At 36.5% G+C, this 14,018-nt stretch overlaps 2 protein-coding genes across 4 annotated transcripts in view; both read left to right on the forward strand.

The window, feature by feature from the left end:
• CACNA2D1 (calcium voltage-gated channel auxiliary subunit alpha2delta 1) overlaps window positions 1-14,018 on the forward strand; it is an 843,568-nt gene that overhangs the window by 463,296 nt on the left and 366,254 nt on the right. The window lies entirely within an intron of this gene.
• HGF (hepatocyte growth factor) overlaps window positions 1-14,018 on the forward strand; it is a 59,310-nt gene that overhangs the window by 15,648 nt on the left and 29,644 nt on the right. For 2 of the 3 annotated variants that reach the window (XM_050325471.1, XM_050325473.1), the window contains exons 3-7: window positions 1,386-1,498; window positions 2,130-2,244; window positions 6,287-6,429; window positions 8,144-8,264; window positions 12,808-12,926. In XM_050325471.1, the coding sequence (XP_050181428.1) occupies window positions 1,386-1,498; window positions 2,130-2,244; window positions 6,287-6,429; window positions 8,144-8,264; window positions 12,808-12,926 (611 nt within the window). The remainder of the gene's footprint in view (window positions 1-1,385; window positions 1,499-2,129; window positions 2,245-6,286; window positions 6,430-8,143; window positions 8,265-12,807; window positions 12,927-14,018) is intronic. The other variant, XM_050325474.1, reaches the window with a different exon arrangement.

Consider the following 14,018-nt stretch of genomic DNA (forward strand, 5'->3'; position numbering starts at 1 on the left):
TCAAGGATATTTTTGTGAAGATGGAGTTAGAGGCACTTGGATATGCTCATATTTGAGAATCAGCCAGAAGAGAACAGAAGGCTGCACAAGGGCAGAAGGATGAAGGTTAGCAGGTTGGAAACATTTGGAGTCTACAGAGTAGAGAGAGCAGTTGGATGAAAAATCTGTTTGGTGATGGAAACGATAATGAAGATGATGTTTGAAAGAGAGAAGACTGGAGAGATTGGATTGGATCTTGTAATATTTTTAAGCGAAGTCATCAAGATCTCACACAAGAAAGCTTGTATGGCAAATTAAATGAAGATCAAACAGTTTTTTGTTGAGGGGTGCAGTGCTCAGGAATATGGCACAATCAAAGTATGAGTGAAGTGTAAGAAATCTGAGTGTCTTTTCAGTATTATCAAGTAGTATTAAAATACCTTCTCAGATCAGAATAACATATCTCAGAAGGTATGGGATGACCGACAGAAATGTAGATTTTGTGGTAGGTTAGTATGATGTCAGTGATTTGTTATTTGGTTCTAATGAAAAAAGTTAAGGAAAAAACAACTGTAAAGGGTTTTTTCTATCTTATTTTTCTTTCCTTATGGGAACAATTGTTGCCCCCTCCAAGGCAATCAGTTGTGTTCTTAAAATCCTTTAAAATATTTTACCTACACCTAAAGTCTATCCTTTCAAAATGATGTTAAGAGAAAAAGGTCTTCATGTTTCATTTCAAATATTGCAAGAAGGTGTTTTTACTCTTCTGATTTCCGTTTGTCTTTCTTGCCCTCCCCTAAACACAGTCAATTCAGCACACATTATACTCTGTCCTCGAAAGCAGTTAAGAGAAAAGAAGAAAACAAAAGCAAGGCAAGAACAAACTGTGGTAGCGCTGTCACAGCTAAGTTTATTCATAAAATGAAAAGAATCTCGGTTTTAAGCAGCTCTGTTGATCTAGTTAAGGAACAGATTTCTTGTGCTTGAATTTTCCTCAAGCTATCAGTGTAAGATACTGAACTATTTCAGAGCCATACTGTAAGCATAGCAAAAAACGATGGTTAGAGTCTTCCTTTTTTTTTCCCAGAAAGCAACGTAACTGGGGACACAAATGCTGTCTCAGTCACATTTATCTCACTTTTAAAATAAAGATCTTTAATGACAAGGGAACTCTTAGATTAGTGTGAACAACTAAGCTGGTATTTAATGTAATGGCCACATCAATTTAATTTCTTTGTTTCTTTGCTCTTGTCAGCAGAGTTGTGGGTTTAAATAGTAATTTGGACTGTTTCTCTGACTTTCCCAGTAAAAATAAATCTGATGTCATTGCATGCTCTTTGGCAGGCCATGTGTCATTATTATAAACCACACAGAGATTTTTTTTCTCATCCAGATTTTCTTTTCAGGGCCTTTGCTTATGACAGAGTTACAAAACGGTGTCATTGGTTATCCTTCAACAGCTTGACAAATGGTGTGAGAAAGAAGCAAGACCATGCGTTTGATCTGTATGAAAAGAAGGGTAACTGATTTATTTACTGATTTTGTTTTTCCAGCAATGAAGGGGGAAAAGAACCCCTGAGGTCAGTCAGTGATTTTTTACTGTAGGAACATCCTGGGCATGGGACAGTTTTATGAATTTTGAAAGCTGCATCTCACAGTTTTATTTACACATATCCTGAGTTTGTTGTCATGCAAGTTTCTCTACATACTTGGTCAATTTTCCAATGTACATATTTGCCTACCATCATACATACTAGCCTGAACTGCTACTTGCTACTTAAAATCTCAGCTGTATATTAACATTATTTACTTAATATTGTTCTTATTTACCTCATTAATGAGTGGGAGACTTAAGTCATCAGACCTGAGTTTTGTTCAATCAGACATGTTGGAAACATTTTCAGGAGAGTTTTTTAGGTCAGTTAGTGATCCATATTTTGAAAAAAAAAAAAAAAAGACATGAAGGTATGTCAACAACTAAACAGTATTTTGAATAATTAGGAATTTAAAGGCTACTAAATTACATTATTTTTAATAATATAATTTATTAGAATATTTACTATAACATAATTTATTAGAAAAGAGATTATGAATTTTGGTTTTTAATGCATTAACCAAAACCCTAAGTGTCTTCTCTTTTATTTCAATAGACTATGTCAGGAATTGTATCATCGGAAAAGGAGCAGACTATAAAGGAACAATATCTGTTACCAAAAGTGGTATCCAGTGTCAGGCCTGGAATTCAATGATCCCCCATGAGCACAGGTAAGAGTTCAGGCGCAGAGACAATGGGAATAGTGTTGAGACAGCTTCCATAAAGCATAAGAATTTATGGGAAAACTAACCTTAGACAACAAAATCTCTTAGATATTTTCTTGCCTTTCTCCAAGAGATACCATTCTCCAAATCCCAGAAAATCCTTACCTTCTTGGACTTTCTCCAAAGAGGTCTCTTTTAATGCCAGCCTGTGTGTCTGTATCCCTTCCTTTCCTGTGTCAGTGTTTTTAGCTGTTTATATCCTTTTGATCTCTTAGTTACTGACAGGAACAAAACATCTGCATAACTTCATCCTGGGGTCTGGAAGTTTATCACAATTTTCTAATTGACTCCAAGGGAATGAGTAATTTTAAAACCCACATTATTAGGAAGTAGGGGATATTAGCCCACCTATTTGTTTAGTATATAATTATTGTTACTATAGTTTGCGTAGTTACTGTCAATTCTCTGTTATTTGTTGAATAGTTGAATATGTTAAACTCTATAGAGCACTTAGGCCAGGCAACAAATACATGGAAAGGACTGAAGAGACTATTGAAATCCTTTCCTTCAGATCATACCAGCAATAACTAAAGACTGATGTAGCAGGTATGGGAATTAACTTTTCAGTTTAAGACCTGATATACTGAAAAACTGAGGCCAAATCTACATTTTGAGGGTAAAGCTCATTAGACTCCACTGTCTAAGGAAAAGAAAAGAAAATCAAAACATGAAGCCAGTAAGAGTAATGATAAAAACAGATTCATCCACAACAAACATTGCTGGAGAGTAGTTATAGGGCTATGAAGTACTGGTCTAGTTTTTGACCATTTCTCTTTGAACCTTTTTGTATTGGTTTTAGCCATTTAGATAATAAAACTTGAAGAGACAAAACTAAAATGTCCTCTCACCCATAAGTTTCCTGTCAATGTTACTGCCTTTTGCTCCAGACTCCCAGCATCAGCACTTTTCTTAGGAGGAGCCAAATTGGAGATTGCTAATGAGGAACTGGGCTGAGGAACTGTTCAGTCCTGTCCTGACCAAATCAATCCAGTGTACAAGATGATATCTTGGAACAACATTAAAAGGCAAAGGATACTTGGGTTCTCTCCTCTTATGATGTGTTACAAAGCTGAGCCTCAGGCTTGGACTTACTGGACTTGGCTGCTTACAGTATTGATGGTAGTGTGTCTGACTTTAGAGCGGGGCCAGACATGTTCTTGACTGGGAGCATATCATAAATATCATCAGGTCCCACAGCAGTGACCTCTTGAGACTTAACACCTTGAAGTATACAATCTTCATCTTTCAGAATGGAAAGAATTCTAAATAATTACAAACTAAGCAAGACTGAGCATTTATTCTATATAATATGCATATGACTTTATATAATTAGAGAAAGGAAAGTGTCTTTATAGTGCACATTATCATCGAATTGCATTTTAATACACAGCATACACAGTTTTATCACATTTGGACAGCCACTCTTCTATGATGAATTTTATGAAAATTACTTTCCTCCTGCCTTGTGCAATAAGTTTAATTTTTTAAAGGTCACCGGATAAATGAGGTGGCTGCATGCTAATTTTGTTTTTCAACATCAGAAAATATGATTTCATCATCAGAGACATGAGGGAGATGGGAAGAAGCAGACAGTAGTGGTGTGTTTGGAACTTATTAGTACAAAAGCCTTAGATTTTTAGGTCAGTTTTTCTCAACATCTGATTATTAAAATGTGCCATTGGAAAATAAATCTCCATTTCATATTTAAAGGAGAATGTACTTTAATGATTTTTAATTATCTTTCTAGACAGAATAGAAATAACTACAGACTAAAGTTATGCTTGAATCTAATGAGTCATATTTTTATTGATTTGTATTCCAGTAGAACACAGAGACTCCAAGCAAAACCCAGGGTTCTATTATTTTCATCTCCATCCTAGTACAGATTGCAGGACTCTTAGAGAGTATTAAATGGATAAAGCCAATGTAAAAGAGGCTCAAAGAAAAATGGTCAAAGAGTGGACCAGTGCTTCACAGGCTTTTGGCTAATTTCCATGACTTTAGTGTGGTTGAGTCTGTTTTTACCATTACTCTTACTGGCTTCAGTTTTTTGGCTTTTTTTCTTTTTTCCTTACCTAATGTAGTTGAACTAAATCATCAAACGATTTTAGGAGTGACCCTTTCTTCCATTTCTGGACGTGTCTTCACTGCAACTCATTTTTTCCTCTCTCAAAAACATTGCTTCAGTACCTGTTGAAACCATTTGCTTATCTGACTCATCTTGTGTTTTTAATGCTATTCATTTAGGCTTTTTTTTTTTTTTATGTTCTTACAGCATATCTGATATAATTTGAGATGCTTTTCCCTATATTTTCTAATGTTCATAATTTCTGAGTGGAGGCATTAAACAAAAGGATCTAATATGCACTGACATTCTACTTTAACACATGCAGGTTGGAATACCTTATCAAAAATGTTCCCTGGGGCTGTCTTTAACTAAAAAAAGCTTAAGATATTTGTATTACAAGACCACAGAGGAAAAACAGAAGCAACAATTTTATAGGCAGCATTTATGACATAAAATTATTCTCTTAAAGCACCACAAATAAAAAAATAAAGAAGCATTTTTATGTAATGCTTCCACATTACATTGGCTAGAACCACCATGTGATTAACAGAGGTATTTTTCACCTCAGTTAGTTCAAATATTTCATTAATTGGAATAAAACATGAATAAAATGTCACATATCCAATTTTTCTTAAATTTAATAACTTAAATATACTGACAAAAAAAAGGTGGAACAAATCTTAGGAAGCTCAGAAATTAAATCAATTAATTTATTCAGTAACAAGTTTTGTATAATCACCTGTGCCATTTACCCAGTGTTTCAATTAACAAAAAAACCTTCATGAAACAGATCACAACTCTGAATTTAAGGTGCTTTCTAACTGCAGAGATTTAGCTGCAGTTTAGGCATTAGTGCAGTGAAACTGGCAGTGAAATGCCACTGGATTTGTCTGCAACATGCAGCCTGAGTGTGGTCATGAGCTGTTGCAGACCAGCTCTGGGGTTTGGTTCCTTGCTATGGGGTCAGCAGTTCCTTAGTTTGAGGAGAAAATTATCTAACATACTTTTGTGTGTAAATATATATTTATATATATGTGTGTGTATATATATATATATGAATGCCTATATATATCTCTGTATGTCAGTGTGCATGTGAGGGTTTCTCTAGAGGTAAACAAATACTTTCAGAGACAGCTGGGAAGACAACACCTTGAACCTGTACAGTTTAAGTCAGCTGGGTTGCTGTTAAATGTCCTAATAACAGTGATGAATAGGTCTATAAGTAGCAAACCCTAAGGTGACAACACTCAGCCTCGTGGTAGAACATGAAGCAAGACAGCTAAAGTGACATCTGGGGAAATTTCTGATGCTGAAATGCAAAGCAGTCCACGGTTTCATGCGGTGAAAGCCTCTTGGCGACGCGTATCACACCGCTCAGTCACGCTCACATGCTCCTGATGATCAGTTCTAGCTCCTGCCTGAGTATGGATGCAAAGAGATTTCTCTGCTTGTGGACGTTTTAGTCTAAGCCCAAACGGACCTGTTGTTTATTCCAACATGCACCAGAAAGACAAGTCTGACATGGCTACTGATTCAGTGAATTTTTCCCCTATGCATCCACTGTTCATGAAGGAGAGTGCAGGGGTGGCTGGCAGGGAGTGTGTGGCTGCCTCTGGCTCTGTGGCAGATAGTTGACTCTGGACAGCTGAGGGATGGGAGTAAAACTCACTAGAGCACACTACAGGCTAGGTAAGTTGTCCCAGATTTAGGCCATTTAGGTTGAGTAATCCCTACTGAAGATGTGTATTTTTGTATGGACAGATATTTGGGGGGCTGGGGGGTGCATTTGTTTAGGTGGGATGGAGGGAGAAGGAAGCAGAAATGTGATTTTTTTTTTTTTCTAACTATTTGTAAAAATAGTATGATTAACCCCAAAGTTTGCATGCTCTTATACTGTAATGATTGTCATTTTAAAACTAGCTTTTTGCCTTCGAGCTATCGGGGAAAAGACCTGAGGGAAAACTACTGCCGAAACCCCCGAGGGGAAGAGGGAGGTCCGTGGTGTTTCACCACCAGTCCAGAGATGCGCCACGAAGTCTGTGACATCCCCCTCTGCTCAGAAGGTAACCTGGCACGACTCCTGCAATAAATTGCCTTTGTTCTGCTGACAGCAGCTGCACAGAACTTCCAGTAGTCACTTGCTTGTGGCCTCTGGATAAAGAATAGGGAATTTCTCAGCAAGAATAATTCACATCATAGCAAGAAAAGGAGGTATTAGAGGAAGAGGAGTTCTTGTTATGTTACAGTATGCTGGAATATTTGAACAATGTTTCAGGCTCAGCAGCTTTTTTCAGGTCATGGAGGAGCTTGAACAATGTAATTGTGCTGATCACACAAATGTGACCCTTTTTTCGCTTGTCTAGTCCATAGTGAATCCATTATAGTTTCAGTATTACTATGTGATAAAATCATCTAGTTCCATTCCATGGTAAAATCAGCTTTTCCTCTTCTTTTTGATGAAAATTTAGATACTGAATTACAAGATGAAAGCTCAAGATAAGCATGCTTTTTTGTTGTTGTTGTTGTTGTTGTTTTTTTTTTCAAATAAATGCTGGAAATAAGCATAACTCATTATAAATCCAATCCCATTTGACTTTCAAGTCACAGAGTTTGAAAGACACTTCATGTGCACCATTGCAATTGTTGACTTTTCTCTTAACCTCCAAACCAAGCTCTTATATCTTGCTAATCAGCCAATTCAGTTCCAGACAATCAACTCATTTAAATCCTCAAGATAGGATGCCTTTAATTTTCCTGCTAATGTGTCACATGCAATAGCTATGGTGTTGTGGAGGAATTAAAAGGAGAGGGAGAGAGAGAGGGAGAGAAGGGAGCAGAAAATTTTTTACAAGGAGCTTGAAAATCTGTTAAAGCCTAACATTTAAAGATAAATGTAAGTGTGCTTCAAATGGGATAATATCAGGAGTTCACTGCAGGATGAAGATTTTGGTAAAGGATGTTTTGACTGAAGAGTGAGATCTGTAATTGCATAATATAGTATTTTCTAAGTGATCCTTCTTTACAATTACTCTAATTAGGGAGTACTTGAGAAATTTGTCTACAGTTCATTATGGTGAATTTATTTTATATTTTCAGACTTTTAAATCTAAATTTTGTTCAACAGAGGTTTCAAATCCCTTTGGTAGCTTTTGCCCATTCTCCCTCTATCCCCCTCCACTTTCCCAAACCAGAGCTGAAAATGTATCTTAGTGTAAGCTGCCAAAAAGAATTATCACTGAAAAGAAACAGTATCACATGTAGCTGAAGGTGCTGGGAAATTAAAAAATATACTGTAACGCACTGAAATTGGGATTCAGCCATTATTCTGCACTTAAACTTGTGCTGTAATTATAGTAGACTTAGAGTGATTTGAAATAATGGATGATACTTATTTGGAAAATATTATCTTTAAAAAATACTTCTTCCTTAGATATGTGTCTCTCTCTGTTATTAACCACAACTAAGGTTAAAAAACTTTTAGAAACATGAATGCCTCTAGCAGCTGACCCCTACCTGCCTCAAAACTGTGTATGTCCTATAACATGATATTGAATTTAAGCCCCTGGATTAGACCTAGGAAAGAGATGTTACTCTATTCCAAAAGGTATTACCCACACGAACACAAAAAGGTACCATTTTCTTATAACTCTTTAGTTTGGTTTCAATATATAAGAGCAGGGACGTGATTTGTTTCTTTTTAACTTTTTTCTTTTTTTGTGGTGCAAATCATCAGTGTAATAAATGACCAGTGTCTGCTTTTTTTTTTTTTTTTCCTAGTTGAATGCATGACCTGTAATGGAGAGAATTACAGAGGGCCAATGGATCACACTGAGACGGGCAAGGAGTGTCAGCGCTGGGATCTTCAGAGACCACACAAGCACAAATTTCGACCAGAGAGGTAACCTCTCCTCTCCCCCAGGCAAGACCATGTGGTCATAATTTCAAAATTACACATATTCTGGAAACAGCTGAGCAAAACTAGCGTTAGCAGAACTGAAATTTATGGAGTTCACCAGTTTTAGATGCTTGAGTTCCTGATCCACAGTATAGGCAGGCTACTGTCACAATGGAAGTGCAGGATGGGGACTAGAGGCTGTTTTGTGCAGTTGTGGCTGCATCCCATGCCAGTTTAGTGTAGTGATGTGCATGTCTGGCATTAATTGATCAAAATTATCTTCATTGACAGTAAAAATTTAACACCTGAATTTTTCTGTATATATTGATATGCAGCTTCAGTCGGCTTAAAATACCTCAAAGTCACCATAAAGTAAATAATGATTAAAAGTCAAAAATTTTTGTTAGACTTCTTGACACAATTGTGAATATAAACTTGCAATAATATCAAGTAACGTTATCTTCCTCTTTGAAGTATTGAACAGCCTTAAAGATGTGGATGATATAATCACATTTAAGTACCTAATTTGTTTGACCAAAATATTTGCTCACTGCATATAGTTTTTCAGTGTGGGAAAGGATTTCATCGCTCTGTTTAGCATTTTATGACTGTGGATTTCTATCTAAGATTTCTATTTTTAATTTAAGCATAGATGTTAAATGCCAAAAGCTGAGTCAGCAATACAAATTTCATCCCTGTTAGGGTTTGTCCTAGAGGGCAAAAGCCACCCAACCACAAAGAGTCATCTATAATACACCCTTTTGGAAGGATTTTGGGGCATAGGGTGTGGGAGAGGTTAGGTCTCATAGGAAGGCCTCTGTGTTCATCTTAAACTGGACTACAGTTTTATTTTAATTTTATTCTGAATTTTGGATTAACTCCATTTATAAATTAGATTAAATAAACTGCCAGAGGAAGACATCAAGAATCAAAAAACCCAGAATGATTAAGATCTTTCACTGAAAGTATCTTTATATATGTTAAAGTATTTCACTAAATAAAGCATTATTTTTATACTCAGAAATATGAACACTGGGAGATTTTAGGAAGCCTGATCATTCAGCAAAACATTAAAGATCTGAAGTTTTAGAGTTTATGTGATATAATCTCTTCTCTCCCTGGGTTTGGATGATCTGCTTCTTGAATAATAGCAGGCATCCCACAGCTCTGCTACAATAAATATTTTGTATTAGCAGACTGGGACTGAAGATAATCTGAGTTTTGCCTTGCATTTACTGTGCATTCTAGAACAAGTCACTGAAAGAGTTTTGTTCCTTGGGAGTGAGATCTTTGTACAACTTCTGGGTACAAATAGTAACAATTTTACTATCAGGAGGAAATTTCTTCCACTAATTTCTGATTGTTCTCAAAACGACTAAGTAGCAGTCTTACGAACAATCATCTTCCTTCTTGATTTCCTTCAGAAAAGAAAATACCTTCTTGAGAGTTTTCAAACTGTAATAAGAGTGGGCTTTTTTATCAAAAAAGCAATCCATCCAGATTGAATTGATTTGTATGAGCTTTCAGAAGAGTAATGGGGCCCAGTGCATTTCTAATACACTGATGTTAATTACCTTCATGGAATGGTCACCAAAGGTAGTAAAAATTATACTTTGATTATAATAGATTTTAAAAATGTTGTGGGATTTGCCTTTTTTTTTTTTTTATGGTAATGTAAGTTAAAAATAAGAGGAGAGGTTTGGAACAAATAATTCATTAAAATACAGGAATCTCTAGAGACATTTATAATATATCATCCAGGTGTAATGTGAATAACCTGGAAACCAGGAAGGACAATCTGGGCAGATTTAAACCTATTTTCATTTATGGCTTCACCAGTTGCAACTATGAAGAAAAGGAAGTAAAGCTAGTAATCATTTTAAATGTTCCAGGCTACCTGCTGTTGGACAATGCTTTCAGCTTAGGGTGAATAAATCTCACTTTTGTTTTTTGTCACCTCAGTGAGTTGTTCCACATTCACTCCCCTTAGAGGTCAGTTACTGACCAGAATTGATAACCAACCCTTACTTACTCAGATTTGACTGTAGTTAGCAGAAGGAACCCCCCTCAACAGCTCCTGCATGACCCATTTTTAGCTATTAGTGGATGCAGAATTGTATTCTGAAGCTCTAGTTCTTTTGTGTACTGCTCACAGGCACCATTATTCCTCATGGAAGGAAGACAACTGAGGGTAATGACTTAGGCATAGAGCAACATACAGGGGGAAATTTTTTTTCCTTTTCTACTTGTATTTTATGCTGTGAAAATGTCCTGTGAAAATACTTGGAGGAAATTAGGGTTGAAGTGTAGCATAAGAGGTGAATGACTGAACACATCCTTTTATTAATACCCTGGTTTATACCTCTTGTATGAAAATTTACTCTATAAAAAATCAAGTTTCCAAGTTTCTTTTAAAACAAAAAGAAAGGGAAAATAAATGTTGGTGAAGGGCTTTAGATACTAAATTTCACTTAAGTTCCAGGATAGCTAGAGATCTCATCTGTCTCTTTAAAAAGAATAAATGTTATCTCTTTGACTAATACTCTCCCCCCTCTCTAGAAACTGAGATAAAGTCTTGGTTTTGACACCAGATGTATATCTTGATGCTTCATTTCAGTTTAATAAATGAAGTACAGCTACTGCTGTTTCAAAGGGGGAAAGAAGTAAAATATGTAGAGTTCTGAAAGATCTCTGAAATCTCAGCCTCTTTATTAGGTCTAAGTAAGGAGTCTGCGCCCAAATGTACTTGGGAAGGAGTAGTGTACAGAGCAAAGGGACTAGCTGTCAGGGAATCCTCCATAGCCTCACTGTTGAATTGTGTGGAACAGTTTGAAGCCCCGTCATTGTTTATCTAATATTTGTGTCTTAAAGGTGTTAGTTTGCCTTTTTTAATAGGAATTGTTGCTTGCTGGCTATGAAGGAAGGCAGAAGTATGAATGAATATTGTGAAAAGACACTTGTATTCTAGAAAGTGGATCCTTTATATCCCCAGTTGTTTCCTGAACTCATCTTGGTTCTTAGGTAGTGAATTGACTCTCCATGCTACTTGATATGGAACATGTTCTACCAGCATCAAAGCTCATCACTGCACCTACTGGGTGGCCAAAACCATCTCATTTTCTGCTGTATTCTTAGCCCATTAACTGCTTCCTAGTGAAATCCTTGGACACAATTTGTTCCTTTACACTTTGTCTTTTACCTAGGAGAAAACAGGGTGCTGTTGCTAGATCTGAAACTACCACATTCTTGACTGCCATTAAATTCTCAATTTGTTGAGGTTCCCCCTTGCTGGTTCTGTTGTGGGTTTGGGTTTTTTTTTTTGTTTGTTTTTGTGTGGTTTTTTTTGTTTGTTTTTTGTGGGTTTTTTTGGTTTGGTTTGGTTTGGTTTTGTGTGTGTGGTTTTTTGTTGTTTTTTTGTTTGTTTGTTTTGTTTGTTTGATTTTTTTTTTCTTTTAATTCTCCTTAAATCCTGTCCCTGTCCCTTCTATAGTAGAAGAAACATAATTTTCCTAAGGAATGGGAGATCAAGTTGCAAATGCGTGAGTCAAAATTAGCATGAACATTTAACATGAAAAGCATCCTAGAAAAGACACACACTTGTAAATCATATTTTCCTCCACTTCTGTGAAACACATCTGCTTGCAGTTGTAAATGGATTCAAGTTCCCAGGTAGTTAACTTTATTGTTCTCTTACATACTTTTCATTATTCCCTCAGGGGCAAATCTACTTTTTGTTTCTTTTACCAACACATTTCAATAAAATTGGAAAGCCAAGACAATTTTTATTCACTAGAGAATAATAATAAAAAAAAGATTCATTTATCTCCTTCTCTTTAAGTTTACAGATGTTAGCGTTGCACATTTATGCAAAAAAACCCCTACTTATCTTGAATATCTGTCTGACCGTTCAGTGATGGCAGTAGGAATGTGGAAATATTTAAATAGTATAATAGTATCAAATCTTAATGAGATAAAGTGAGACAGAAGTTAATTCCTTATTTTTCTCCTTCTTTCCCCCAGTGCTTGAAATGAGGGCATGACCAAGAATGAGCTCTGTTACAAAAATGGATCACTAGTAACATTACTACTCTAAAATAGCTTCCAGTTTGAACCCAGGGCTGTTGCACTGAAGAACCTGTTTTGTTAATGAGACCAGCATGGCAGAAAGTGTTTATACAATCCACACTTAATTGGACTGTTTAAAAAAAATGAGTGGCTTCAGTGTCTGGTCATCAGTTGACAGACACAAGAGCAAGAGTTTAGCAATTAGCGCAGTTACCCCATCCGGTATCCTGTGCATTAGCACAGCAGGGAATCCCTCAGTGGAGATCTGATTCTGCTGTATATTTGGAAAGTGTTTATATGTTATTAACTTTCTAACAGTGTTAAAAGAGTATTTGCATCCGTCTTAGACAATCAGACCCAAGGTTAATAGGAACTGGTTCTTGTTTGCCTCTGCTGAAGTCTGTCCTTTAAGTACCTTGTAGAAGCCAATGCAGTGTTGCCAGGAAGACTTCCCTGACACGTTTCTCATTGTGGTTTACAGATATCCTGACAAGGGCTTTGATGATAATTACTGCCGCAATCCTGATGGCAAGCTGAGACCGTGGTGCTACACTCTTGACCCTAACACCCCCTGGGAGTTCTGTGCAATTAAAATGTGTGGTGAGTCCAAGTAAAATTTATTACTTCCTTTTCCTTTCCAAAATCTGGACATAGATATTTCAAGAAGTATAGGACCACTGCTAGTTCATTCATTGCCCTTCACCAGCTTTTAAAACATAGCTTTCAAAGAAGGTCTCCTATAAACATTTTCTGTTTAATCTGGACAGGAAAGAAGAGTTGTGCATTGCTTACCACTGGAATATGTGTAAATCTTACATATTGGAAATTGCAATAAAATGGAGGAAAATCAAGAACCAAAAAAGTGAGGCAACAAAATCATGGAGCCCTCATGTACATTCTTAGTTTGGCCATGCTGGCCATTTGCATTATCATTTGAGAGCAGCTGCACACACACACCATCCCTGCTCAGTGTTCTCGGCCAACAACTCCTCACTGCTTTGCAGTTCTAGGCCTCAGGTCCTGCACACTATCCACCATTATGCTGAACACAGAATTATTAATTTTCCCATGGTTCTTTCTCTGATATTCAGCACTCCACATCAAAGCATTCCTCAGGCAATTAATTTCTTTTCATCCATCAGCTACAAGATGGTGGCATTTGTTATCCTCACTTTACAGACAGGGAATTGAATCAAAATGACATTAAGGTATACAAATATCAGATGTCCTCTTTGAGATGCTTTTGTTCAACATTTTCAGAGCATCCCACAGCATACTCTGCCTTCAAAGACCAGATCATCTTAACTTTGGTGATAGCTCTGACAGCTCTGTTTTACTGATAATTAGATATTAAATTGATAATTAGAGAAGTGCAGGAAAAATAAGAAAGTTAAAACTATTGGACCTCTCTTGAAAACTTTTCAAGACTTTCATGGTAATGTTGTTGCTAAGGTAGATGGTAGAATTCAGTTTTGTTGAGACCTGCTTTAATCAGGAAACTAAGATTCGCATCCCTGAAATTCCTTGCCTCATTTACAGCTCATGGGTTCTACAGGGGATAGTATCCTATCTTATCTCACATAATTCTCATTGCCATATTTGGGGGTCATTTTTTTGCCTGTAGTGAATGGACAACAAGTGAAATAATGTGCAAGCGTCTTATTAATGGCAGTTTCTTAGCACCTAAACTGA

The sequence above is a fragment of the Myiozetetes cayanensis genome, unplaced genomic scaffold (assembly GCF_022539395.1).
Source record: "Myiozetetes cayanensis isolate MyiCay16 unplaced genomic scaffold, myiCay2020 scf3, whole genome shotgun sequence".
NCBI classification, from domain to species: domain Eukaryota; kingdom Metazoa; phylum Chordata; class Aves; order Passeriformes; family Tyrannidae; genus Myiozetetes; species Myiozetetes cayanensis.